The sequence below is a fragment of the Halichoerus grypus genome, chromosome 1, assembly GCF_964656455.1.
Source record: "Halichoerus grypus chromosome 1, mHalGry1.hap1.1, whole genome shotgun sequence".
Lineage (NCBI taxonomy): Eukaryota > Metazoa > Chordata > Mammalia > Carnivora > Phocidae > Halichoerus > Halichoerus grypus.
The window spans coordinates 617,943-645,120 of record NC_135712.1 but is presented as its reverse complement, the minus strand read 5'-3'; the positions used below and the strand labels follow the sequence as shown (position 1 = coordinate 645,120).

General features: G+C 56.9%; 1 protein-coding gene across 4 annotated transcripts in view; it reads left to right on the top strand.

The window, feature by feature from the left end:
* COL6A2 (collagen type VI alpha 2 chain) overlaps positions 1 to 26,463 on the top strand; it is a 32,163-nt gene extending 5,700 nt beyond the window's left edge. For 2 of the 4 annotated variants that reach the window (XM_078057507.1, XM_078057880.1), the window contains 27 exons: positions 9,593 to 9,729; positions 9,894 to 10,489; positions 10,694 to 10,714; positions 11,409 to 11,474; positions 12,194 to 12,247; positions 12,330 to 12,374; positions 12,666 to 12,692; positions 12,909 to 12,935; positions 13,019 to 13,063; positions 13,517 to 13,570; positions 13,940 to 14,002; positions 14,507 to 14,569; positions 14,802 to 14,891; positions 15,436 to 15,498; positions 16,258 to 16,320; positions 16,464 to 16,526; positions 16,902 to 16,964; positions 17,264 to 17,314; positions 17,659 to 17,694; positions 17,981 to 18,043; positions 18,139 to 18,201; positions 18,350 to 18,385; positions 18,565 to 18,610; positions 18,816 to 18,968; positions 19,202 to 19,654; positions 19,814 to 19,852; positions 25,238 to 26,463. In XM_078057507.1, coding sequence (XP_077913633.1) covers positions 9,606 to 9,729; positions 9,894 to 10,489; positions 10,694 to 10,714; positions 11,409 to 11,474; positions 12,194 to 12,247; positions 12,330 to 12,374; positions 12,666 to 12,692; positions 12,909 to 12,935; positions 13,019 to 13,063; positions 13,517 to 13,570; positions 13,940 to 14,002; positions 14,507 to 14,569; positions 14,802 to 14,891; positions 15,436 to 15,498; positions 16,258 to 16,320; positions 16,464 to 16,526; positions 16,902 to 16,964; positions 17,264 to 17,314; positions 17,659 to 17,694; positions 17,981 to 18,043; positions 18,139 to 18,201; positions 18,350 to 18,385; positions 18,565 to 18,610; positions 18,816 to 18,968; positions 19,202 to 19,654; positions 19,814 to 19,852; positions 25,238 to 26,025 — 3,255 coding nt within the window. In that variant the 5' untranslated portion in view covers positions 9,593 to 9,605 and the 3' untranslated portion in view covers positions 26,026 to 26,463. Of the gene's footprint in view, positions 1 to 9,592; positions 9,730 to 9,893; positions 10,490 to 10,693; positions 10,715 to 11,408; positions 11,475 to 12,193; positions 12,248 to 12,329; positions 12,375 to 12,665; positions 12,693 to 12,908; positions 12,936 to 13,018; positions 13,064 to 13,516; positions 13,571 to 13,939; positions 14,003 to 14,506; positions 14,570 to 14,801; positions 14,892 to 15,435; positions 15,499 to 16,257; positions 16,321 to 16,463; positions 16,527 to 16,901; positions 16,965 to 17,263; positions 17,315 to 17,658; positions 17,695 to 17,980; positions 18,044 to 18,138; positions 18,202 to 18,349; positions 18,386 to 18,564; positions 18,611 to 18,815; positions 18,969 to 19,201; positions 19,655 to 19,813; positions 19,853 to 22,841; positions 24,031 to 25,237 lie in introns of those variants that run through there. The other 2 variants (XM_036081630.2, XM_036081632.2) reach the window with 2 other exon arrangements.
* The last annotated feature ends 715 nt before the right edge of the window (positions 26,464 to 27,178 follow it).

The window sequence follows — 27,178 nt, the reverse complement described above, 5'->3', positions numbered from 1 at the left end:
AGGCAGACACTTAACGATTGAGCCACCCAGGCGCCCCTGATGTTAGTTCTTCTTTAAGTGTTTGGTAGAATTCACCAGTGAAGCCATCAGATTTAGGGTTTGTTTTTTGTTTTGTCAGGAGATTTTCCGTTACTGATTCAATCTCCTTACTCCATATAGATCTGTTCAGAATTTCTATATCTTCATGGTTTTGAGGTTTTGCACGGCTAGGAATTTGCCCATTTCACCTAGGTTATCCAGCTTGTTGGTATACAGTTGTTCATAGTTCTCGCTTATGATCCTTTCTATTTCTGTGGAATCAGTAGTAATGTCCCCACATTAATTTCTGATTTTAGTAATTTGAGTCTTCTCTCTTTTTTTCTTAGTTCATCTCACTAAAGGTTTGTCGATGTTGATCTTTTTGAAAAACGAACTTTTGGTTTCATTGTTATTCTCTGTTGCTTTTCTGTCATATATTTCATGTAACTCTGCTCTAAACTTTATTATTTCCTTCATTCTGCTAGCTTTGGGTTTCATTTGTTCTTCTTTTTCCAGTTCCTTAAGCTGTACAGTTAGGTTGTTGATTTGAGCTCTTTCTCGTGTTTTTTTTTTTTTTTTTAATTTTTAAAAAGATTTTTTTATTTATTTTAGAGAGCGAAAGAATGTGCCTGCTGTACCTGTGCATGAACAGGGGGAGGGGCAAGGGAAAGAACTTCAAGCAGGCTCCCTGCTGAGTGCAGAGCCCGACTCAGGGCTCGATCTCACAACGCTGAGATCATGAACTGAGTTGAAATCAAGAGTTGGACTCCTAACCGACTGAACCACCCAGGTGCCCCTGAGCTTTTTCTTGGTTTTGTATGAAAACATGTATAGTTGTAAATTTCCTCCTAAACACTGCTTTCACTGTGTTCCATACATTCTGGCATGTTTTATTTTCATTTTTATTGGTCTCTGAGTATTTTCTAATTTCCCTTGTGATTTATTCTTTGATCTACTGATTGTTTAAAAGTGAGTCTTTAACTTCCACAATTTTGTGAATTTTCCAGCTTTCCTTCTGTTATTGACTTCTAACATCATCCCATTGTGATCAGAGAAGATACTTTCTATGATATTTTCTTCTTAAACCCATGGAGGCTGCCATTGTTGTTTCACCTTCTCCCATTATTGCAAGCCCCTCCCTTCCTTCTCTGGCTGAATTTACTCCAGGGATTTAAAGTATCGGCACCCTTTTTCCCTATGCACTTTTCTCTTTCTTTTTTGGGGAGCCAGACATTGAAGACTAGGACATTCTAATGCAACTGCATATACGGGGGAAATTAGATGAGCACTGCACACGTTCAGGGAAGATGTATGCCCAGGAAGCACCTGAGGACACCTTGTACTTCAGGCTGATCCTTGGCACCGAGACAGCTTAACAATAAAATAAGTAAATAAATAAACAAACAGCAAGCCCTAGAGAAGAAGAAGAATCTGATTTCCAGACATACTACATTATTAGATTTAAATGTCATTTTCAACAAAAGAATCACAAAACACAAAGAAACAGGAAAGTATGGTTCATTCTAAGGAAAACATATATATATAAACCAACAGAAACTATCCCTGAAAAAGACCTGATGGTGGACCTAGTGGCCACAGACCTGAATACAACCATCTTAAAGATGCTCGAAAAACTAAAGGAAGGTGTTAAAGAAGTCAAGAAAACAATGTCTGAATAAGATGGAAATATCAATAAAGAGAAACCCATGGTAGAATTCAAAAAGAAATAATGGAGCTGAAAAATACAATAACTAAAATGGAAACTTCACTAGAGGAATTCAAAAGCAGATTTCAGCAGACAGAAGAAACAACCAGTGAAGCTGGAGATAAGACAATGCAGATTATTGAGTCTAAGGAACAGAAAGAAAAAAGATTAAAGTGAACAGAACCTAAAGAACCTGCATGCATGGTATGGGAGTCCCAGAAGGGGAAGAGGGAGAGGCAGCGGCAAAGAAATTAGGTGAGGAAATAATGGTTCAAAACTTCCCAGGTGATGAAGACATGAACATAAAATCCAAGAAGCTCAATGAACTCCAAGTAGGATAAATTCAAAGGGACTCACACTGAGACATATCATCATCAAACTATCAAAAAACCAAGACAAAGAGAAAATTTTGAAATCAGCAAACGAGATGTGACTCATGATATTCAAGGTATCCTCAATAAGATTATCAGCAGATTTTTCATCAGAAACTTGGGAGACCAGAGACAGTGGGCTGATAATATTCAAAATGCTAAAAGAAAAAGAAAAAAAAAAACCCTGTCACCCAAAAATTCTATATCTAGCAAAACTGTCCTCCAAAAGTGAGGGTAAAATTAAAACATTCCCAGATAAACAGAAGCTGAGGGAGTTCATTACTACTAGACCTGACCTACAAGAAATGCTGAAGGGGGTCCAGTAGGGTGAAATAAAAGGACACTAGACAGTAACTTGAAGCCATGTGGAGAAATAAAGGTCTCAGTAAAGATCAACACATGAGCAATTATAAAAGCTAATTTATTGTGGTAATGGTACGTGACTCCACATTTTGTTTTTTACATAATTTAAGAAACTAATGCATTAAAAATGATATTTGGTTATGCTTTGAACACACAATGTATAAAAATGTAGTTTTGTGACAGCAGTATGTGTGTGTGTATATGTACATATACACACACATACATCCTGAATTTATACTGGCTTTATATATATAAAACCAGTATAAATTATAACTTTAGGTCATGATCTTGGGGTGCTGGGATCGAGTCCCACATCAGGCTCCCTGCTCAGCGAAGAGTCTGCTTCTCCCTCTCCCTCTGCCCCCCCCACCCCTCTTGTGCTCGTGTGCTCTCTCTCAAATAAATAAATAAATAAAATCTTCAAAAAAAGAAAAAAAGAGTGTGGACCCTGAGCCATGCCCCGTGGCTGCTAGCTGAGCTCCCCAGGCTAGCTGCCTGTGCTGGGTCAGTGTCCTCCCGAGTACCGATGCCTGAGGGTGCTGTGCGCCTTACAGGAGAAGGTGTAGCTGGCATCCGGTAACCACAGAAGACATTTCCTCATCACTTCATCCATCCTTTTCAAAGACTTTTTGGTCCGTGTTTTGCACTCTCTTCTGGGATTTATTTGGATGTGGGTAAGATGACTCCTGCCTCTAGCCATGTCGTGAGCCCCCGGCCCCCAGCCCCTTCGCTGCTCTGAAGGGCCACCATCTTGCCTCTTCTGTTGTGGGTCGTCTTGCGGGTTGCTGCTATTCCACCACTAAACCACAGATGCCCTATTGCTCTGATTTTATTCTATCATTTGCCCTTGATAGCAAAGCCCCTCAGCACCCCTTCTCTCTGGTTTTTCTCAGCTACTCTTACTTATTCTTCCTTAGATTCATTCTGTCCACATGTACAAGCAAAAAGGCAAAAATATTCCTTGGAGATTCTAATCAAAATTACATTCAATTATAGATTCCATTAGAAATAACTAATATTCTTAAGTATTGTATTTCTCATCCAGAAACAAGGTTCGTCTCTCCAAAGTGTTCCTTAGAAAATGTTTGAGATTTTTTAGTAAGTCCTGCACTTTCTTAGATTCTTAAGTTTACTCCTTAACTTTATGTCATTTTTGTTGCTAGGGTAAATAGTATTTTTCCATTAAACTTCCTAATTCATTGTTGCTGATAGAAGAAAATCTATAGCTTTTTGTATATATTTTTCTTATAATTGTCTCACTGAATCCCTCTCCTTCCCCTAAACTTTGTATAGTTGATTTAATTGGGTTTTCGATTTCCCATTTAGTGAGGACAGTTTCCACCTCTTCCCTTTCCAAGATTTATACTTTGTTTCTTTTTACAGTCGTATTGCATTAGCTTCCAACACAACTCTGAATAATGAGTGAGAGCAGCACTCTTTGTCTTATGTGTCTCTTTCTTGTGCTCTCGTAGACATTCTTTGAGTGCAGCAGTTTTTAATGCAGGGTCAGGTCCACGGTGGACTCCGTGAGATCAGGAAGGGTGTGATTTCAGTATATGGGTATGTGTGCATTTGTATCAAGTGGAATGGTCCAGATTCTTGAAGGAAGAACCCCTATATCAGTTTTTGTATGAAATATGATCTTGGTTGTCAATTTGAAACTTACATGCTTTATAACGTTAATTCAACTCCTAAATTTCTTATCAAGTTTTGCCTTTTTTTTTTTTTTTTTTTTTCCCAATCAGCAATGGATGTTTCAGGCACCATTAAAGCAGTTACATGATTTTCTTTTTATATTAATGTGCCTTACGTTAATGTACTTTGTAGTGTTGCATCATCATTGTATTTCTAAACTAACTTTGTCCAGTTCTGGTGCAGTTGTCCTTGATATGCTACTGGATTTTATTTTCTAACATCTGTTAGGGTTTTTGCAACTGTATTCCAAAGTGGGATTTGTCCACAGAGTTTCTTTTAGGGATTTCTTTTATCAAGTTTTGGTCTTGGGTTTTTCCAAGTTTAAAAATGAATTGAAAAGCTTATCTTTTTATGTTTTGGAACAGGCTAAATAGTAGAGAAGTATTTGTCTTGAAGATGCAAAAGAACTCTCCCAAATCCATGTGAGCAGAGCCCTGGGGCACATCCCCTGCCAGCGTTTCCAGACCTTCCTGGGCAGAGTCCAGTCAGGTCCCCACCTTGTCTCAAGACTTGCCCAGAACCTGGTCTTTCACGTTCATTAGCTTAGAGCTGCACTTGGTATGCTCTTAAAAACCTTCTTTACTTACCATTATATTATTTTACTCATTCCTAAATTTGTTTATTACTACATTTGTGCTTCATCATTTTCATTTCTGATTAAATTTTTCTACTTTATTGGCTTTTTCAAAGAACCAGCTCTAGATATATATATATTTATAATTCTCCAGTTGGTTTTTTTTAATCAGTTAGTTTATTTCTTATTATTTTCTTTCCCTTGTTTTCCTGAGATTCATGTTGTTAATTTATTTTTGTCCCTAGCTTCTTCAACTATGTGCCTAATTTGTTACGCTAATTTCCTATCTTACAACATAAAGCATCTAAGGCTATATATTGTCCTCTAATTATAGCTTTGGCCTTCTCATATTTGTTTATATGTATAACATTGTCATTGTCCCTAATTCCTATGTAGTTTTAGCAGGAGAGAGTTTTTTAAATTTCCAGGTGTTCTGATTTTTTTTTTTTTTGTCTTACTAGTGACTGCTTTTGTATTGTGGTTCAGAAAATTTCATGTCCAATTTCTGATTTTTTAAAAGATTAATTAAAGCTGCTTTTGTGGTTACTCTAGGATTGAATTTTGTAAAATTTTTAAAAGAACATGCTTTCCCTACTTGTAGGTTTCAAAGATGGATATAGATGATAGCTAGGGAGGTATGTGTGTGTGTTCCATGCACATTATCCAAATCCAAATGTTTGGAAAATACGTATTCCCTACTTGTTGCTATCAAAGTTTTATAAAAGAGGACATTCACATCCTCTTTTTTGTTGTTTATGTGATCTGTCAAGAACTTTCAAACGTGAGTTAAAGTCTTCTATTATGATTGCAGTTTGTCGGCTTTTTCTTCAATTTTTCACCACTTTTGCTTTATATAATTTTGTTATGAAATCTGATACATACAGACTCATAGCTAGACTCATAAGCAGCCTTTATCTTGTCCTTGGCACCATCCCTCGCCCTTCTGTCTCACCTTGGACGGGCCCCCACGCTGTCCCACCACTGTCCTCTCTGTCTCACCCTGCCCTGCTTTCCTCTGCACTGTCTGTGACAGCCTCCAATGTGACTCACAGACCTCATCCAGATGGGTCTCGTTTAGTGATCCAATTTAGGAATATTTATCTTTTTTTTCTTTTCTTCCTTTTTTTATCGCAGTATAGTTGACGTATATTAATTTCAGGTGTATGGCATAGTGATTCGACAGTTCTGTACATTCAGCTCTGCTCACCACCTTAAGTGTCGTCACCATGCGTCCCCACACAACACTAGTACACTATTACTGAGTGTGTGCCCCATGCTCTACTTTTCATCCCCATGACTCATTTATCACTGGAAATGTGTACCTCTTCATCCCCTTTATCTACTTCACCCATCCCCCACCACTTTCCCTCTGGCAGCCACCAGTTTGTTCTCTGTATTCATGAGTCTATTTTTGTTTTTGTTTATTTGTTCATTTGTTTTGTTTTTTATATTCCACATACAAGTGAAACCATATGGTATTTGTCTTTGTCTGACTTATGTCTTTAGCATAATATTCTCTAGGTTCATGTTGTTGCAAATGGCAAGATCTTTCTTTTTTATGACTGAATAGTATACCATTGTGTGTATATGTGCGTGTGTTGTTTATATACACACATACATATATATATATATATATATATATATACCACATTTTCTTTATCCATTTTTTAATCTTAATTCCAATAGAGTTACCATAGTGTTATATTAGTTTCAGGGGTGCAATATAGTGATTCAACACTTCCTTACATCACCTGGTGCTCATCACAAGTGCATCCCTGGCTCCCCATCCCCTACTTTAACCTTCTCCCCACCCACCTCCCCTCTGGTAACCATCGGTGTCTTCTCTATATTAAGAGTCTGTTTTTTGGTTTCTCTCTTTTTCCCCTTTGTTTGTTTCATTTCTTAAATTCCACATTTGAGTGAGATCATATGGTATTTGTCTTTCTCTGACTGACTTATTTCACTTACAATAATACCCTTTAGTTCCACCCACATCATTGCAAATGGCAAGATTTCATCCTTTCTATGGCTGAGTAATGTTCTATTGTATATATGAACAATCTTCTTTATTCACTCATCAGTCAATGCACACTTGGGCTGTTTCCATAGTTTGGCTATTGTGATAATGCTGCTATAAACATCAGGGTGCATGGGAACATTTGTCTTCAACAGAAGAATTTAAAGCATTCACATATATTGTCATAGCTGATCCAAGTGATATTAATTGTGCTTTCTGGTTCCTTTTTTCTTCATTTTTTATATTTTACTGTATTCCTCAAGTTTCTTTGCTATCTTACTTACTTTTATTCCTTTCTCTGTTGTCTGCAGAATTTTTTTAAGAATGGTATGTAGGTGAGCCTTTTTACATCTGAGACTTTTATCCTTTACATGAAAGCTAAGTTGACTAGGCAGACATCTTTGGGTCATTTTATTTTCCCCTCAAAATTCTCTAGTTACTGTCTCATTGTTTTTCTGTATAAAATATTATGGAGAAAAAGTTTGATGCCTGAATTAGTTATCTATTACTATGTATAAGTTACCTCAGAACTTAGTAATTTAAAACCATAAGCGTTTACTGTGTCATAATTGATTTGGGTCAGGAATGACTTGGCTGGGTGGCTCTAGCTCAGGGTCCCTAATGAGGTGCAGTCAGAGTCGAGGGGACTGGCCAGGGCTTCGCTCAGCTGGTGTCTCGACTGGGCTGAGGATGTGCTTCTGCAACAGCTCACTCACCTGGCTGTTGGCTGGAGGCCTCGGTCCCTCCCTCTTGGGCTTCTGGAAGGCTGTGTGAGTGCCTTCATGTGATGGCCGTCAGCTTCCTCCCAGTGAGGACCCCAAGAGAGGGCCAGGTAGCAGCCATGATGTCTTCTGTGAGCTCATCTCGGGAGGCACACGCCGTCATCTGCGTGCTGAGCTGTTGGTCATACGGGCAGACCAGTGACAGCTGAGTGTGTGAAGATTTCGTGAGAGGGTGGCACCAGGAAGCAGGAGGAATTGGGCCCACCTCGGGGGTTGCCCACCATGACACCAAAATCATTCTTCCCATTAGGTGTTGTTTTATATATATATATATATTTTTTTTTTGTTGCTGCTGTTGTGTTTTTCTCCTGCGTAGATTATTTTTAGAATTCTTCATTTCCTTTGAGAGTGGCATTTTCCAGCAGTACACTTTAGTATGGGGGCCTCTTTGAATTGATTGTGTGTGTGGTGGTGTGTGTGAGGGTGTGTGTGATATGTGACTGGTGTGGTGTGTGCACACGCACGGGGAGTGGTGCCAAGGTAGCTGCAGAGTCCCTGGCCCTTCGGCAACCCCTTCCCTCCCACAGCAGAACGGGACTCACGGCTCCCCCACTGTGGGCCAGCAGGATGAGGGGCAGGGGAGGACAAAGCTGCACCCACATCCCAGTGCTCAGCCCTGACCGGCCCCCCGCCCCGCCCTGCTGAGCTCCCGCAGTCCCCACATTGGCTGTCATGCAGAGTTGATGGCTCTGGACCTCTTTTCTCTGACCATTCCCACCAACATCCTTTTGGCTTCCAGGTTCTTCAGGGCCCCTGGCTTGTCGCTCACCATCTTCTCAGCTCCATCCCAGCCCTCCCTGAATGAACCTTCCCTGAGTCAGGCACTCCCCTTCTTCTGGCCAGTCCCCTCAGTCTGGACACTTCTGTCGCCTCATGCAGGAAGCCTGCCTGGATTCCCTGGCACACCCACTGGGCTTTGCTTTGTCTGGGCAACTGTCACGACCTTGCTGGGTCACAGCCCCTACCTCCAGGGTCATGGCCTCTTGACCTGACCATGACCTATGCTGGGGAGGCAGGGCCATGTCCTGTTCACCCCTAACAATGCCAGGACCAGCTCCTCTCACCTTAAACTCAAGTGATACTTAAATCTGCCCCCCAAAATCCATCCACCTCCTCTCAAAAATGCATTGAGGGGCATCACCAGGAAAACAGCACCAAAGTGCCCCCATGCCTCGCTTTCCCCCAAGGGTCTCCAGGCACCACCTCTCCCCCAGTCCCCTGAGGGCCCCCAAAGCTCTCCAGGCACCGCCTCCCCCCAGTCCCCTGAGGGCCCAGTCTGCCTGCACGCCCCACTTGCAGGCCATGAGTCCCTATATTCCCCTGGGTCTGCCCTCTGCTCTGGGGACTCCAGGAAGCCGTGAGGCGTTTGTGTGAACCAAGAGTCCCACCAGGACGAGCCCCTTCCTGTCCCTCCTGGTCCCCAGCGCCCGCCCAGCCCCCCTCCCCATGCCCCAGGTCCTCTCCCCCCATCTGGTTGCCAGGCAGCCAGCAGCAGGGAACCCTCCATTCCCACAGAGATGTGTCAGGGCACGGCGACCCCCTCTGGGGAAGGACCCCCCATCCGAGCAGGACCCTGGCACTCGCTGCCTACCAGCCCCTGAGGCCTGTCTGCATCCCAGCCCCCATCCTGCATCCCCAGGTCCTTCCCCCAGTCTGTCAGCATGGGGTCACGTGGATGGCTGGCATCCAGTGCCAAGGCCCACCCCACCCCAGCCCGGGCCTTTCTCCCCTCCCCTGGCACCCGTCCCCAGTCACCACCCGCTGAGCCCCCCATACAGGGCTCTGTTGTCACCAGCGCCCACCACTGGCATTTCAGTTTCCGAGAATGCACCTGTCTGCTTAGCGCACCCAGCCCCCACAGGGCAGGGACGGGCCACAAACGTCTGAAACCCACCCGGAACCAAGCCCAAAGCTCTCAGTCTGTGCATCCACTGAGTGTGCGTGGGCCCCACTTAGGGCGAGGGAAGAGGGCGTCTCCCTGGCTGCCCCCACCATCTGGGGAGGGGGCTCTGGGGTCCCGGAGGGGCACTGGGCGCTGTCTGCAGTGGCTGTTTCTCCCTGTTGCAGGACGTCAGGGTGCATGGGTGCTGCCAAGATGCTCCGAGGCCCCTGCTCCGCCTTCCTGCTCTGGGCGCTCCTGGGGGTCCTCCGTGCCCAACAGCAGATCATCGCCCCCGATGCCTCTGAGAGGAACAGCTGCCCAGGTAGGGGCTGTGGGGGCTGAGGCCCGGTGTGGGTAGGAAAGGGGTGCGGTGGGGCCACGGTGGGGGCAGAGCCCAGATCGCCCACATGCACAAGGCCTGGCGATGGGCTCGCACCGCAGGCCCTCCACACAGGCAGGCCCGTGATACGTCCCGTGCCCCTCCAGAGAAGGCCGACTGCCCCATCAACGTGTACTTCGTGCTGGACACCTCGGAGAGCGTCACCATGCAGTCCCCCATCGACAGCCTGCTCTACCACATGAGACAGTTCGTGCGCCAGTTCATCAGCCAGCTGCAGGATGAGACCTACCTGGAGCAGGTAGCCCTGAGCTGGCGCTACGGAGGCCTGCACTTCTCCGACGTGGTGAAGGTGTTCAGCCCACCGGACAGCGACCGGGCCTCCTTCACCAAGAGCCTGGAGAACATCGTTTCCATCCGGAAGGGCACCTTCACCGACTGCGCGCTGGCCAACATGACCCAGGAGATCCGGCAGCTCAAGGGCAAGGGTGGGGTCCACTTCGCGGTGGTTATCACCGACGGCTACGTCACCGGCAGCCCGTGCGGGGGCATCAAGCTGCAGGCTGAGCGGGCCCGCGAGGAGGGCATCCGGATCTTCACCGTGGCCCCCGACCAGAACCCGAATGAGCAGGGTCTGCGGGACATGGCCAGCATGCCCCTTGAGCTCTACCGTAACAACTATGCCACTGTGCGTCCCGACTTGGAGATCGACCAAGACACCATCAACCGCATCATCAAGGTCATGGTGAGCCGCCCCCGGGGCCGTGCCCGCCCACTGGGCACCAGGAGTGGAGGGTGGAGGCCAGAGCCCTGGGGCCCACTCCCCCACTACGGCAGTGGGCAGTGTCCTGCTCTGGGCCTCAGTTTACCCCTCTGTGAGGGTAAGCCTGGGCATTCTCACCCAAATCTCCGGCTCCGGCTAAGTAGCATTTCTTGGTCTCTTCTGCAGAAACATGAAGCCTATGGAGAGGTGAGAGGCGTTTTCCGGTCCTGCTACCCTGGCTGGGTGCTGCCCGCTGGGCCTCTGAGGCGCTGACCCCGCAGAGATGATCACTGCACCAGCCCCCCCGCTGCTCCCGGGGTCTAGGACAAATGGGAGGAGGCCAGGGAGCAAGACCCTTCTGCTCCATGTCGGGCCTGAGAGCCTACGTTTGGATGAAGGGCTCCCGGCCAAAACCAGGCTGTTTAAACCCAGGGGTCGGCATTAGGGTCGCTCACCCAGCACACACCAAGTGGATGAGGGGCGAGGCTCGGGGTCACCTTCCAAGCTCCGGGCCAGGAAGACAGGGAAGGTGGCACCCAGCTCGGGACTTCAGCTCAGGGCCCCTCGCATTCCCCCATCCCTGTGTATCCCCAGCCCCGGCTCTTCCTACTCAGCGAGGCTCCTACAAAGGCGCCCTTTTCTGGCACAGCTGCTCACACACGAGCATTCGTGGGGCCTGGCCGAGGGTTCTTCCATCCTTCCTGCATTCGGCCATTGTGTAACCTTGGTTCTCCCAGACACGGCCAGAGTGCCTGAGGGTTCGGGGGCCTCCTGGGCACCTCCCAAGTCTGCTCCTCCATCCAGCCCCGTGCTCCCGATGGCCCACCGACCAGGGGTCCTCGGCCCCCCACCTGGGGCTCTTTGCGCCCACTTCCCCTACACCGCTTGCTTCTCGTTTCAGTGCTACAAGGTGAGCTGTCTGGAGATCCCCGGGCCCCCTGGCCCCAAGGGCTACCGCGGACAGAAGGTAAGCCGCCCAGACCGCCCACGGGGTCAGCTGCCAGGAAGCCCCGACCTCTCTTCAGCTCCAGACGTGGGGCCACGTGCCCCTGGAATGACCTCAGCCCCTCTGATCCTGGATGAACTAAAATTCAGTTTTTATCTCCCTCTTAAATGGCATTTTGAGAAAAGCAGGGATGCTTTTTTATTATTAGCTTTGCCCATTGCAGCGCCCTGGTAAAGCAAGGAAGCTCGTGCAGGAAACCTGAAACAGGCGTCTGCTAATCCATCAGGAGCACCCACTTCTTACAAACTCACTCAGGGTCTCTGACCGACCAGTAGTTCTGGTCAGAGGCCGAACGTGAAGGCAGAGGAGGGAAGGGACCTCTGGGAAGACGAGCCCGTCTGGAGGTTATCCCTACGCAGCTTCCTGTTTCCCTCTTTCTAAATCGGGAAGGAGCCGTCTAGACCAGTAGGACTGTAGACGCCCGCCCGCCGGGTCGCCAGCTGGATGCTGCCGCGCGCCCCGTCCTCCGTGGCACTGCCACCCGCCACGGCCCAGGCGTGGAGGTGCCCACGGAGGCAGCTTCGCTGCAGTGGCCCTCCCATGGGGGGAGGGGCGCCCACGGCAGCATCTGAGGGGACATGGAGGAGCCCCCAAAGCAGGACACACACCAGTTCAGAAGCCTCTGCCTGCCTGCCTGCTTCCTGCCTTAGTTTACCCCTTTTTCCATGATCTGCGTTTAGGGCGCCAAGGGCAACATGGGCGAGCCAGGAGAGCCCGGGCAGAAGGGACGACAGGTGAGTGCCCTCTGCACCCCTGCCCCGTTGGCCCCGAGTCCCCAGGACTGGGGTTCAGCCGCGGCTCTTCGTTCTTCCACAGGGAGACCCAGGCATCGAAGGCCCCATTGGATTCCCAGGACCCAAGGCAAGTCGCTGCCAGCCCTGCCCTCCGTGGCTGGGGGGGTGCGGGGGACAAGCCAAGGGCTGCCTGGGCCAGGTGGGGCTGGCCCACAGGGTCAGGGTGTCTCCGGCCCGCCCGCCCCCTTCACCCCCAACGCGAGAAGCCAAGAGCCTCAATATCCTGAATGCTGTCCCTGAACCGAGCCCCCCGCCGAGTCCTGGTCATGCCTCTCCCCGGAGGCTGGCCACCAGCCCTGCTGTCCCCCGAGCCGGTGGGCGTCGCAGTAACGCCGCTCTTCCTTCCTTCCAACCTCAGGGTGTTCCTGGTTTCAAAGGAGAGAAGGTGAGACTGTGACGTGGCCGTGGCTCCAGCTCGGCACCAGCCCCCAGCTGCGTCCGTCAGCGAGTCCGTGGCCCTGATCGGGGCACAGGCGTCCTGCGGGGGGGCGGCCCTCTCTGGGGTCCTTCTGGCCTCTTGCTCGGCCCGAGGCAGACCTGGGCCCTGAGGCAGTGGTGTCTGGGACGCCGAGCTAACCGGCCTCGCTTTCCTCCTGCACAGGGTGAATTTGGAGCCGAGGGGCGGAAGGTAAGCGGGCCGTGTGGGCCGGCGGGCAGGGCACCCCACCTTCCTGCTGCTCCATGGGTTGACGATTACACCTCTCCCTCCAGGGGGCCCCTGGCCTGGCCGGCAAGAACGGGACCGATGGACAGAAGGTAGAGTGCGTCTCGGGGCCCCTCCCCGGGCCGGGTGCACGTCAGCATTTCTGACGTAGGAGTGAGCAGAGCCTCCCCGAGACCCTTGGGTCCTTACCTGGGGTCCCTGGGCCCCCCTGGCCCCTGCCCACAGCCTGTGGCTGGACGGCCCCCACTGGCACCTAGCCAGGGACACAGGACAAATAAGAACATGGCAAGAGCCAGAGTGGACATTTGCTTCTGAGGACCAGCTCGCAGGAATTCCCCAGCCTGGCCTGACTGGCGGGCCACCCGCATGCTGCAGCTGCATCCCAGGGACTCCCTGCCACCCACAGAGAGGCCGCCATACTGTCCAGGCCCTGAAACACACAGCTGGGTGCCCGCTGGGTGTGAAGCGGAGGGGACTGCCCTGCACATTCGCCCATCATTGGTGCACGACCCTGACCCACCCTCTGCCCCCCTCTTCTCCTCCAGGGCAAGCTGGGGCGCATCGGGCCTCCGGGCTGCAAGGGAGACCCAGGGAGTCGGGTAAGGCTAGCTGGTGCTCCTCCTGGGGTTCAACCCCAGCTCCGGGGGACGCAGGGTCGTGGCGAGGGTGGGCAGAGTGGCGGCCAGCCCCTCGAGCTGCAGCGAGGAAGCTGGGAGTCACTTGGAGTGGACCCTTCCTTCAGCCTCTCCCTGCCTCTCCCTGACCCCACCCAGGGTTCAGCCAGAGCTGTGGTCTCACGAGGAAATACTCTCGGGGGCTTCTGGGGCAGGTCGGGGGCAGTGCTCCTGGGAGTCCTGACGGTGGGTTCTGGAAGCCCAGACCCAGGCGGAGCCTCAGTCCAGACGAGGCTTCTGCTCATCTGGACTCCTGGGGAAAGCCCAGCACAGCCCTGTCACCCTGTCTTGCAGGGCCCTGATGGATACGCAGGGGAAGCCGGCAACCCTGGGGAGCAAGGGGACCAGGGCATCAAGGTAGGCTGCCTGGCCAAGGTGATGGGCCTTTGAGGGCAGCGCCAGGCCTCTGGGGGGGGAGGGGGCTGTGCAGGGGGCGGCCTGGCCAAGAAGCCCGGCAGAGAGGGCCTGTCCCTGCAAACTGGCGCTCGGGGTAGGAGGCCTAGGAGTCCCTGCCTGAGGGGTCGTGGCGCTCACGCCCGGGGGTGTGGGGTGCCTCGCCCGGCAATGCCAGGGTGTGGCTATGTGTCCGATCAGGCGGCTCCGCAGTGGCCGAGTGGCCCCAGCAGCCAAGCCACCGTCCTCCCAGGCCTCGCAGCCCCTTTGCCGAGCTCTCGGGCGCCCGGGCTGTTCTGCATCCACGGTCCTGGGCGCCCGGGCCTCTGGAGGAGCAGGAATGACCGCCCTCCCCAAGAAGGCAGCCCCCGCGGACGGGGCGCCTATCTGACGGGTTCACCTGTGCAGCTGCTCGGGCCTGTTGCCGACGTCTCAGGGACACAAGCCTGATTTCTCCAACCTTTCCAGGGAGATGCTGGTCGCCCAGGACGCAGAGGACCCCCAGGAGACAGCGGGGCCAAAGGAAGCAAGGCAAGTGCCCCTGGCGGGCCCCTGCTCCCCGCCCCCCAGCCGCACACCAGCCGTGCCCGCTGACACAGACGGGGGAGGGGCAGGAAGGGGCACGGGCACCCTTGCCAGGCCCTCCGGCCCTGCTGCTGGGCGACCTGAGGCAGACCTGCTCCCACCCAGCGGTGGCCGGGCTGGGGCCGAGGGCGCTCCGCGGGGCCCTCCCCTGTGGGGCCGACGTGGCTCTTCTCTGCAGGGTTACCAAGGCAACGACGGATCCCCGGGAAGTCCCGGTGTGAAAGGAGCCAAGGGTGGACCTGGGCCCCGAGGACCCAAAGGCGAGCCTGTGAGTTCATGCTCCGTCCCCGCTGCCGGCGCCCGGGGCCCAGGGCTCAGTGGCTGCTGGCCGGGGTGGGCTGTCCCCTCCGGCCCCGGCCTGCCTGCCTCGCCGCTCCTGCACAGACCCTGCTCTGGGCACCACCGGTGAAGCATTCAGGGTAGGGCAGAACCCCTGCTGGCCGGGCCGGGCTCGGCTGCACCCCTGCCTGGGAACTGCCTCGTGTCCCCACGTCACCTGTCCCCTTGTGCCTCACGGCAGGGCTGGCCCTCAAAGGGGAAATATCCCGAGGCCTGGCCTGGCCCGGAGGTGGACCGAGTGACCATGCTGATAGCCGGTCCAAGCTGGGCCCCCGTCACATCAACTAAAACTCCTAACTGACCCGGTCTTACACGCTGACCGGAGCCCCTCATCTCCTAAATCCGTGACTGCAACTGGTCTTACCCGACGGAGGACCAGGCCCCTCCCCCAAAGCCCGAGTGAGGAGAGCAGAGCAGGGGTCCCCACACGGCCCCACCATCAGGCCCCGCACCTACATACCTGTTCTCTGCAGGGGCGCAGGGGGGACCCAGGAGCCAAGGGCAGCCCAGGCAGCAACGGCCCCAAGGGTGAGAAGGTGAGTGGCTGAGAGGGGGAGCCGGTGGCCACGGCTGCTTCTGCACCAGGCTCTCACCAAGGGGTCGACAGGGCCCCGGGACGAGGGACAAGCAACAATCCCCCCACCACGGTCCACCCAGGAAAACAAAAGTGACCCCAGGGGCGCCTGGGTGGCTGAGGTGGTGAAGCGTCTGCCTTCCGCTCAGGTCATGATCCCGGGGTCCAGGGGTCGAGCCTCACGTCGGGCTCCCTGCTCAGCGGGAAGTCTGCTTCCCCCTCTGGCCCTCCGCTGGCTTGTGCTCTCTCTCACTCTTGCTCTCTCTCAAATAAATAAAAATCTTAAAAAAAAAAAAGTGACCCCTGGTACCCGGCCGCCTGCGGGAGCAGAGGCACCCCCGTAGGTTCTCAGAAAGCAGGAGGCAGACAGGTGACCCCCATCCACGCTCCCTGCCGAGGGGCAGGGGCAGGGTAAGGCCCGCTTCATGAGTGCCGTGCACAGCTCCACCCAGCAGCTTCCCACTGTAGACACACCAGACCTGCAGCTGACTCAGGGCGTCTTTGTGGCAAATCAGAGGACTGACAGTTCCCTGCAAGATGTGGGTCAAGGGCTTGAAGGAGGGGCTTCCCCTCCGGGAAATGGGTGGCAGTCCCTTCCCTGGTGCATGAGACTCAGTGGGCAGGGCTGAGTTCCAGTATCACCCTCTCCAGGGAGTTAAATGATCCCCTCCCCTCCACTCCCTCCACATGCCCGAGACTGACTCGTGTTCTCTGCTCACAGGGAGACCCTGGCCCTGAGGGTCCCCGGGGTCTGGCTGGGGAGGTTGGCAACAAAGGAGCCAAGGTAAGTGAGGCCACTCGTCCTCCTGGGGCAGGCACCCAGCTCCCCGGTTGTGGGGGGTAACTGGGACCCCCCGCCCAGCAGGGGCACCCCCCCATTCCCGCATAATCTGCAGTGATTGACAGAGGGATGTCCTTTCTTTCCAGGGAGACCGAGGCTTGCCTGGACCCAGAGGCCCTCAGGGGGCTCTGGGCGAGCCCGGGAATAAGGTCAGTAGCAGGACACCTGGGAGGGCCCTGTGGCTCTGGGGCTCGGGCCCTCGCTGCCCTTCAATCTCACCATCCCCCCCCCATAGTGCTGCTTGGGTCTCCTGTCCTCAGGACATGGTCCCCGTGACACGCTCGGGCAGAAGCATGGGGGGGGCACCGTACCTCCCACGGTCGTCCTGCCCTGAGGGGTCCAGCTATATCAGGCAGGTGGCAGTGAGGGGGAGGCAGGGTGCGGGGCCTGGGAGCCAGGATGGGGCACCTGGAAGAAGTGAACCCCGGCTGCCCGGTCCCCATAGGGCAGCAGGGGAGAAGGGTAGTGTTGCCAGACGTGGTCAGTCCTTACCTGTGCCGACTCCATGTTCTCTCTGCCCTCAGGGATCTCGGGGAGACCCCGGTGACGCTGGTCCCCGTGGAGAGTCAGGACAGCCTGGTCCCAAGGTATGTCCCCTACCCCGCTGGGCAAGACTGGCCGCAGGGAGCCTGAGCCCCTTCTCAGCTCCCGAGCAAGGCTGCCAGGAGCATGCCCGGCCAGCCCCCTTGGCGTGGGGGACCTGCGGGGGCCGGGCAGCCCCTCCTGTGTCTCCCTCGGGGGGAGCATGTCCCGAGGCTGGGACTGCACACACACACAGCCCCCCAGACCAACAGCCCAGCCCCGTCCATCCTCATCCTCAGCCCGTGCCAGCTCAGCCTCTTCCTTTCCCACTGGACCCTCGCTGACCAGCCCCCCTTTCCCACAGGGAGACCCCGGCAGGCCTGGATTTAGCTACCCAGGACCCCGAGGAACACCCGTAAGTCCTGGCAGGGGTCGGGGGGCCCTGGGAGGCCATGAAGGTTCCCACTAGTTCCTGCGAGGGCCTCCCTCCTGGGGGTCGAGGCGAGGGTGAGTGGGCCTGGGGGTCACTCGTCTGTGGCAGAGACCCCCAGGATCCTATTGTCCCAGACACAGGGCAGGTGGTGTGGCCTTCACCCACGGCGCTCACGGCTTCACACAGATTGTGTAACTGAGGCCACCCTAAGGGGGCAGGAGGGGGCTTCCAGAAATCTCTGGGTCCCCAGGAGAGCCAGCTTCCCGCCCCAGGGACAGCCCTTCGGGTTCTGTGCTGAGTTACGGTGACCTGTGCTTGCTTCCCAGGGAGAGAAAGGCGAGGCTGGCCCACCCGGCCCTGAGGTACGTATGTACAGGGGCCTCCTCCGCACCCACCGCGGGGCGGCCTGCACGCCCCTCAGCTCACACTCGGCCCCCGCGAGCCCCCTGTGCTGAGCTCTGAGCGCGCTCGCCACTCTCCAGCCGCAACCCCGCCTCTCCCGAACGCGGCCCGTAACCCACCAACCGCCAGGCACAGGCTCTTCTGACAAGAGCACGCCCGTGCCCATGGCCGACCCCTGGAGGTCTTGGCTGGGGGAGGGGGGCCGTGCCGAGCTCCCCACCCGGGCTGACGTGTTCTGTGTCTCAGGGGGGCAGAGGTGACTTTGGTCTGAAAGGAGAGCCCGGGAGGAAAGGCGAGAAGGGCGAGCCTGTGAGTACCCCGGGCCGGGGGCACATGGGAGCCGGTGGGGGGGGGCGCACACCCAAGGTTGAGGCCACCGCCCACTTGCCCTTCTCGCTCCTCAGGCAGATCCCGGTCCCCCTGGTGAGCCCGGCCCTCGGGGGCCGAGAGGACCCCCAGGACCCGAGGTAGGTCAGCGGCTGGTGCCTCCAGCCCTCAGGTCACAGCCCTGGGCCACCCCGAACCTCAGGGTCATGCCAGTGCACAGGGTGTGGGGGGCTGCCCAGCCTCAGCCCAGACCCAGGCCACTTCTCACTGTCACCCTTCCTCCTCCAGGGAGAGCCCGGCCCCCCTGGAGACCCCGGCCTCACGGTAAGTGTCAGGCAGGGATGGAATCCGCGTTCCCCTCCCTCCTAAAATGGGAAAGCAAGGGCAGCAGGGGTGAGGTCAGAGGTCAGCAGGAGCTTGCTCGAAGACTTCCCAGGAGCCCCTTCTCGGCCCCTCCAAGGAGCTCGCTTCCTCGGGCCGGGACTGACGCCCCTGTGTTGCAGGAATGTGATGTCATGACCTACGTGAGGGAGACGTGCGGGTGTTGCGGTGAGTCTCGGCCCCCACGTGGCGGAGGAGCTAGGACCCTAGTGTCCTTGGAGGGCTCTGGTCTGGGGTCAGGGTCATCCGCCTGGGTCACGCCCTCCCGCTCGTGCACCTGGCTGTGGGCCTCGGGCCTGTGTCCCCCCGGGCCCGGGGTCAGTGAACACAGCCACCTGACCCCCCCCGCTGCTGACCCTGCCCCTCCCGGCAGACTGCGAGAAGCGGTGCGGGGCCCTGGACGTGGTGTTCGTCATCGACAGCTCCGAGAGCATTGGCTACACCAACTTCACCCTGGAGAAGAACTTCGTCATCAACGTGGTCAACAGGCTGGGGGCCATTGCCAAGGACCCCAAGTCAGAGACGGGTCAGCTGTGCCTGCCGTGGGGCGAGGGGAGCTGGGAGGCCCCACGCACCAGCAGGGAGGGAGGCCGGGCGGGCGGGACGTCCTGAGGCCGCGTCACGGGAGGCGGCGGACAGACAGACATTCAGGGGACAGGTGTCAGCTTTGCCCAGAGCCGCCGAGGCCCCACTTGAGGGTGGCGGGCCGTGCAGGGCGGGGCAGCGGGCGGCACCTCACGCCCGGCCCGGCCACCGCAGGGACCCGCGTGGGCGTGGTGCAGTACAGCCACGAGGGCACCTTTGAGGCCATCCAGCTGGACGATGAGCGCATCGACTCGCTATCCAGCTTCAAGGAGGCCGTCAAGAACCTGGAGTGGATCGCCGGCGGCACCTGGACGCCCTCAGCCCTCAAGTTCGCCTACAACCAGCTCATCAAGGAGAGCCGGCGCCAGAAGACCCGCGTGTTTGCGGTGGTCATCACGGACGGCCGCCACGACCCCCGGGACGACGACCTCAACCTGCGGGCGCTGTGCAACCACGACGTCACGGTGACAGCCATCGGCATTGGGGACATGTTCCACGAGGGGCACGAGAGCGAGAACCTCTACTCCATCGCATGCGACAAGCCGCAGCAGGTGCGAAACATGACCCTCTTCTCTGATCTGGTGGCCGAGAAGTTCATCGACGACATGGAGGACGTCCTGTGCCCAGGTGAGCGGCGGCCTGCCCAGCCCGGGTCCGTGCCAGGGGAAGGAGGACGTGCGGCGGGGCGGAAGTGGCCGGGACATCCAAGGGCCGCTGAGGGAGTCCAGCCCCTGGCCCGGCCGGTGGCCACTGACTGGGACGCCTGGCCTCTTTCCTTGCTCCTAGACCCTCAGATCGTGTGCCCGGACCTTCCCTGCCAAACAGGTAACTCGGGGTGCTGCCGAGCCCCCCACCCCAGACTCACAAGCGGCCCAGGCTGGGGAGGAGGGGCCGCTGCGGGAGCCCTCCCTGGCAAGAAACCTTCAGATGGGCGACTCAGCCCCAGGACCCTGGCACGTCTGAGGAGGGGCTGGGGGTGAGGTTTGACGTCTAGAGCCCTTCAGCCCGCCCACCCAGCTCGCACACTCGGGGGGTGGGGGGGCTCCCGTCCAGGCCTGCATGTGTCTGGCGGGCCCTGGTCGGGAACGCAGGCTCATAGCCTCAGCATCTTGTGGTCCCCCACCTCCACCACTGCCCCCGGAGGGACAGACACCCCAGAACCGTCTCAGCTCCCACAGGCAGGAGCCCCAGACGCAGTAAACAAAGTGGCCGATTTACAACCGCCCAGGAGGTGCGAGCAGCCTCGGCCACACAGCCTCGGGCTGATGCTCTGTCCCCCTCCCCTCCGACGGCCCTGAGCTCCTGCTTCAGGAAGCAGACACCGGCTTGGGTCTGGGGGCCCGGGCCCCTTGCCCGACACGGCTGCAGTGCTGGGGACATGCAGAAGCTGTCCCAGGGGGCTTGCAGGGCCAGGGAAGGGGCAGGACACCCGCAGAGGTGCCTGGGTGAGCCGGGAGCCGAGACGTCCCCTTGCTGAGCCTCCCCGCCAGCCGGGGGCCCGGAACCAGCACCAGGCCCTCCGGCTGGGACGTGGGCAGCAGGCCCGTACCCTGCAGGTCCGTACCCTCTCAGGAGCTGGTGTAGCGGGGGCCGCCGAAGCGGGCAGGCTGGGCTGTGCCGGCAGATCCCACAGAGGACACAGATAAGAAACGCGGGGCCCGCGTCCACCCCCTGCTCTGCCGGGCGAAGTCAGCATTTCCTGGGCTTGCGTGCGTACTTCTCATGGGGCGTCAGGTGGGCCCGCTGGGCAGGTCCGAAGGCACAGAGGCGGCCCGAGGGAAGGAACTGTGTTGAGCTGGGTCAGGCAGAGAGCTTCCCAGAAAAAGGTCATCACGGTGGTACGCTGACCACACCGTGGCTGCCTGTGAGCTCTGGGCTTCACTCTGGGGACCTCCCGGGCCTGGGGTCCCTCGAGTCCACTGGGGACGGCTGTACACAGTGCCCAGAGCGGCCAAACCCCAGGTGCCAGCCTCAGAGCTGGGCCAGTGCGGTCTCTGCCAGAGGCCACCCGGAGCGGCCAAGCACCCCGCGGGCTGTACCTCTGCTTGTCCCGCAGGGCACCCCAGTCACCCTGCAGTGGGCCCCACAGTCAGGTTGGCCCCTCGAGGGCAGACTCCAGACCCCGAGCCCTGGTGTCCGGGCCCAGTAGGGACCCAGCATCCTCGCCCCGATCTTGGCAGGGAAGCTTCCAGTTTCTCACCACTGAGTTCGAAGTGAGCCGAGGTTCTTTTTACCGATGCGCCTTGTCACGTTGAGATGGTCCCCTCTGCTCCTAGTTACTGAGGACTTCATCCTGAGTGAGCGTGGGGCTTTGTCACAGGCTGCTTCGGCAGTTTCCCTCCTTTGCCGTGTTGATGCGATGGATGACGTTGATTTTCAGATGGTGAGCCAACCTTGCCGGCCCGGGATTAATCCCCTTTGGTTGCCGTGTATAAATCGTTTTATGTGTTGTTAGGTTTGGTTTGCTAATATTCTGCTGAGGACGTCTGCATCTGTGTTCATGAGGGCTATCCGGCCACAGCTCCCTTTCTTGTGATGTCTCCGTGTGGTTCTGCTGTTGGTGGGATGGTGACCTTGCTTCCCCTGAGCCTCCAAGACCCAACAGTGGGAGGGCGTGGCCCCCTAGGAGGCCCTTCTTCTCCTCCTCCCAGTTACCTTCTCTGCTGAGCTCACAAGCTTATCCTTTAAAGTGATGAAAATTTCCAAGTGTCGTAGACATTGTGACCAGAGAGGAAGAAAGCAGAGGTCTCTGGGGGATGAGATCTTACAAACCTGGCACGCCAGGGGGTGGGTGTGCTGTTCAGCATTTCGAGGCCGCAAACAGGGTGCTGGGTGGATGCTGCTGGCTGGGACGTGACACTGACCTTCTGGGCCATATGGCCCCGTCCACCCAGAGGCCCACCTTCCTAGGCTTGGACCCGGCCAGGGGGCAGCTTCTCGATTGGGTCAGAGCCATGAGGGTTTCGGGGAGCAACAGAGCTGGCCAGGGGCTGAGGCGGCAAAGACTGAGCTGGTTCTGGAGAGCTGCCGCAGGAGGGAGGGGCCCCAGCGTGACCCGAGCCCCGCTTCCCTGGGACAGACGCTGGAGACTCTCCGGGGCCGGGTGTGCAGAGGAGAGGCTCAGAGGGCGGTGTGTGTGCCGGGGTGGGGGGCCCGTGCGACCAGGTCACCTGGGTTGGCTACCTGGCACCTCCCCAGAGGAGAAAGAAACTCCTGGACCCCTAGGACAGAGGCCGTGGTGCACTCGGAGCAAGGCGCCCGCGGGGTCGGGCCCTGACCTCCCAGGGGGGCCGGGAGGGAGAGCGGGAGTCCCTAGTGTATGTGGCACGGCCGCTCCCGGGTCCTCAAGGGGACAGTTCTGGGCAGTGGGCGATGGGCATCTCAAAGTGCAGAGGATTTAGAATCGCAAGCTTTCTGGAAGCTGTTCTGAGGGGGGTCCAGGGGCACAGCCTTGAGCGGCTAGAAGCCGCCCCCGAGACTGGTCAAGTCTCAGTGCCACCATTTGTGCCAAGAGTCTTGTGGGGACCCCAAAGGTGCTTCTACTCCCCGTCTCCTCGGCAGCATGCTTTGCTGCTGGCTCCCCAAGCTGCTGTGAGCTCAGGCACCCGCGTGCTGACATGGGGGCGCTGTAGCCCCCCCCAGCCTCCTCATCCGACCCCCTTGCTGAGCCTAACACCCATTCCTCGCTTTGGTCCTAAGTCATCCCGGAGGAGAGAGGCCCTCGGCTCTCACAGTACGCTCAGCCCAGGAGGGCAGCTGGAGGCCCACTCACGCCAACTTAGTCCCTTAAAGCCTTCTCTGGATGCCCCTGCAGATGGACCGCGGCCTGGCGGCGAGCCCCCGGTCACCTTCCTCCGCACGGAAGAGGGCCCGGATGCCTCCTTCCCCAGGACCATCCCCCTGATCCAACAGTTGCTAAACGCCACGGAGTTCACGCAGGACCCGGCCGCCTACTCCAGGCTGGTGGCCGTGATGGTCTACACCGCCGAGCGAGCCAAATTCGCCACGGGAGGCGAGCGGCAGGACTGGATGGAACTGTTCATTGACACATTTAAGCTGGTGCACAGGGACATCGTGGGGGACCCTGAGACCGTGCTGGCACTCTGCTGAAGCCACAGAGGCCGCCCGCATGCAGGGCTGGCCAGAGCTGCCCCCACCCAGCCCTCTTAGCTCCCTGGGGCGGCCTACCGCACAAGAAGGGGCTTAAAACAACAGAAATCTATCCTCTCTCAGTCTGGAGGCCGAAAACCCAAGATCCAGGTGTGGCAGAGCCACGCTTTCTCCGGGGGCTCAGGGAGGACCCTTCTTGTCTCCTCCAGCTCCTGTCTCTGCCTCTGTGGTCACGTAGCCCATACTTTTTGGAGACTGACCCCCCTGCCTCCCTCCTATAAGGACCTTGTGGTGGCACTTGGGGCCCACTGGAGAATCCAGAGTAGTCCCAAGCTCATAATTTAATTCCACATGCAATCTTTTTTGCCACATAAGGTCATATTCACAGTCTCCAGGATTAGGACATGGGCATCTTTGGGGGAGACATTACTTGGCCAGAAAAGAAGAGAGAAGAGCAAAGCCTCATAATCCCTAAACTCCTCGATTTCCCTGCAGCCCAGAGGTGCCTGCTGCCACCCCTTATGCATTTTTCTTGGCCTCCCTGGTTGTGCATTGAGGAAAACTGCCCCCCAAGCCAGCCGCCCCCACCTGTGTCTCTGCTGGTGGTGACTTGGGAGCGCAGGGGCACCCAGACTGCTTGCTAGACCTTTTCAGCAAGTTCTGGCCACGTGGATTTAAAGCAGAAGCTGCTTTTCATCTGCACGGCCACCAAAATAAGCTACATCATTAATATAAGCTCCAAAAAAAAAAAAATCCTGCCTGCCAGAAATAGCTGTTCCATCTGCGGGTAGCCTGGCGCCCACACCGCGTGGCGACACACCCAGGGAGCGACCTTCAGGTGCTGTGAGCACATCTTAAACATTCTATAAAAGCTGAAAAAGAGTGTGAACGCATTGCTGTGGTCACGTGATGTGCTGGGGTGACATGCCGTGGCTGGGGACTGGTCTGGAGCGGGCACCTGTGTAGCTGGGGGGATGCCGCCTGCAGGACTGCCCCAAGGCTGGGACCTGGGCTGAGGCCCTGCTCATCGGTGCCAGGAGTCAGGACCTCCTCCTTGACGGGATCCCCGCACTCCTGGCCCCAGGGGTCAGCATACCTGGACCACATCCCAGAGTGGGGCTCGCAGGGCTGAGAAACTGGATGCAAGCAGGAGGACCAGCTCTGTCCTCCCCCAGCCCCAACTACGGTTAGAGGTGAAGTCTCCAGCAAGGCCACGGCAGAGGGGCCTGGCTGCGTGTCTGCGGAGGGTGGACCATGTCCCATGTATGTGAAGAGTGGGTTTTCGGCCTGAGCTGTGGCGCCCACATCCCCCAGAGACTTGGCCTCAGCCTTGGCCGCAGCCTCGCCCCCAATGCTGTCTGGCAAGTCCAGGGCTGGTGACCACCCAGATGGGAGCAGGGCTCTCCTCAGGTAATAGTGAGTCACTGGAGAGGCTGCAGGGGCCTGGCCACCCAGTGCTCACTGCCTACCAGAGAGAAGATGTCCAGTCCCAGAGGACACAGGCTCCTCTCTCTGCTGCTCCCAAAGCTGGGAGAGACGTGGCTCAGCCAGCATTGGGCAGCTCTGGGACAACAGGGGGTCATGGCAGATGTGGGTCCTTGTATCCTGGGGTCTTCAGGGCTGGAGGTCTTTATGAGATCTTTTTTGTCAATTACAAACGCAAAGACAGCCTCCCTGATCCGCTCTCCCACCCCTACTGTGGACTGAGGCCCTTTTGGGGTCCCTTCCTGCCCCAGAAGGGCCTGGAGGAGGCCACTGAGCAGAGATGGTGCTTGGAGGGTGGAAATAAACCCCTCAGTCCTCAGGTTTGGGGACATTTCCTGGTGGAGGCAAAACCAGCAAAGACAGTGACAGGTTCCAGAAGATGGGGCCCACCCCGGCCCACTGTGGTGGGGGCTCCCGGTCATGCGTGCCTTTGGATGCAACCCCACAACCCCGGTGGTTCTTAGGGCTCCAGTGGGAGGGGTGTGCACAGAGATGGGTGCAGGGCACGGCCAGGGCCAGGAAGCAGACTGTGCCAGGGCCTGGAGTGGCCAGGAGGGGCAGCCAGCGCAGGGCCCGGCCAGCGGGGGGGCCTCACCCAGGTCGCCTGCCCACCAGCCCGTTTTGCCCCCAGAGCTGTACGTGGCCCAGTGCACGCAGCGGCCCGTGGACATCGTCTTCCTGCTGGACGGCTCCGAGCGGCTGGGCGAGCAGAACTTCCACAAGGCGCGGCGCTTCGTGGAGGAGGTGTCCCGGCGGCTGACGCTGGCGCGCAGGAACGACGACCCGCTCAACGCGCGCGTGGCGCTGCTGCAGTTCGGGGGCCCCGGCGAGCAGCAGGTGGAGTTCCCGCTCACCTCCAACCTGACGCTCATCCAGCAGGCGCTGGAAGGCGCGCGCTACCTCAACTCCTTCTCGCACGTGGGCGCGGGCATCGTGCACGCCATCAACCACGTGGTGCGCGGCGCACGGCCCGGGGCGCGCCGCCACGCCGAGCTGGCCTTCGTGTTCCTCACCGACGGCGTCACGGGCAACGACAGCCTGGAGGAGGCCGTGCACTCCATGCGCAAGCAGAACGTGGTGCCCACTGTGGTGGCCGTGGGGGGCGACGTGGACACAGACGTGCTGTCCAAGATCAGCCTGGGCGACGCCACCGCCGTCTTCCGCGAGAAGGACTACGACAGCCTGGCGCAGCCCGGCTTCTTCGACAGGTTCATCCGCTGGATCTGCTAGCGCCCCCCCCCCCCGCCCCCAGACCCACACCCAGGCCCCCAGCCTCGAGCCCCTGGCCCCGGCTTCCAGCCCCCATCTCGCACTCCCAGCCCGCCGCCCTGCCTGCGCCCTCAGCCTCGTGCCCCAGGCTCCCCAGCCCCGTGGGCACCGTCCTCTACCCGTGGTGCTACTAAGACTCACTCGAGGTCCCGCATGCTGCAGACTCCATCTCCAGGTGTGGGTGTGAAGTCAGGAAAAGAGGACCCCGCCCATCCCCAGCCCCTCCAGAGCGTCCCACCACACTACACTCCTGGCAGTCTGCTCACACCCTGCCCTCCACGCCCTCCCTGGATCCCAGAGGCTTTGCAGGGTGCACTCTGGTGGCCAGTGCTCCAGACCCTCATGGACGGCCTGCAGTTCCCCTGGCCTTCCTCAGCCCAGCCTCATCCCTGGACTCCTCAGCCCCTCCAGTGCCCTCCAAAGGCTCTCTGTGGGCCCCACCAGCTCTACTGGGCTTGCTCTGAGGTCTCTGCCTGGCCCTTGAGGTCACCTGCCCCAGACTGAGCCGTGACAGCAGGCCCTGCACATTCCTGTATGCACACGCCCCAGTACAATAAAGGCTTTCAACTGCCTCCTGCTCTCAGCCTCCTTATGTCTGTGCCCACCAGGCACCCCTGTGGTGGCCAAGGAGACATTCAGACCGTTCATGTGCCACCAGGACTGACCATGGTGCCCCCCCCCACCCTGCTGTCCTGGGGCAGGTTCTGACTCCAGGCACTGGCCGTCCACACCACCCCAAGTCTATAGACTGGACAGCCTTGACCACAGAATCTGCCCCTGTCTAGCTGGTCTTGAGCTGAGAAGGATGCTGTTGCATCAGTGAAGTCCCCCTCTATCCCTAGACTAAGCCAAAGTGCTTTAAAAATGTTTGTTGGGGGGAGGAGTCAAGATGGCAGGGGAGTAGGGGACCCTAATTTCATCTGGTCCCTGGAATCCAGCTGGCTAGTTTTCAAATCATTCTGAACACCTGCAGAATCAATGGGAGATCTGAGCAGAGAACTGCTTCAGTTCTACAACTAGGAAGTTGACCCCTTTCTGGAAGGTGCGGAAAGCTTTCAAGGAGCACACGGGGCCACACAGTGTGATCCAGAGCCGCTTACACTGAGCCCGGCCCCCTGGCAGGGGGGTGCACTTCTACCTGGGCAAGGACACCTGAGAACCAGCGCAACAGGTCCCTCCCCCAGAAGACCTGCAGAAACCCGGCAAACACCAAGTTCACTATCACACAGAACTGCAACTTCAGCTCTTGGGGAAAACGGTATGTAGCATTTGTGGTTTTATCATTCT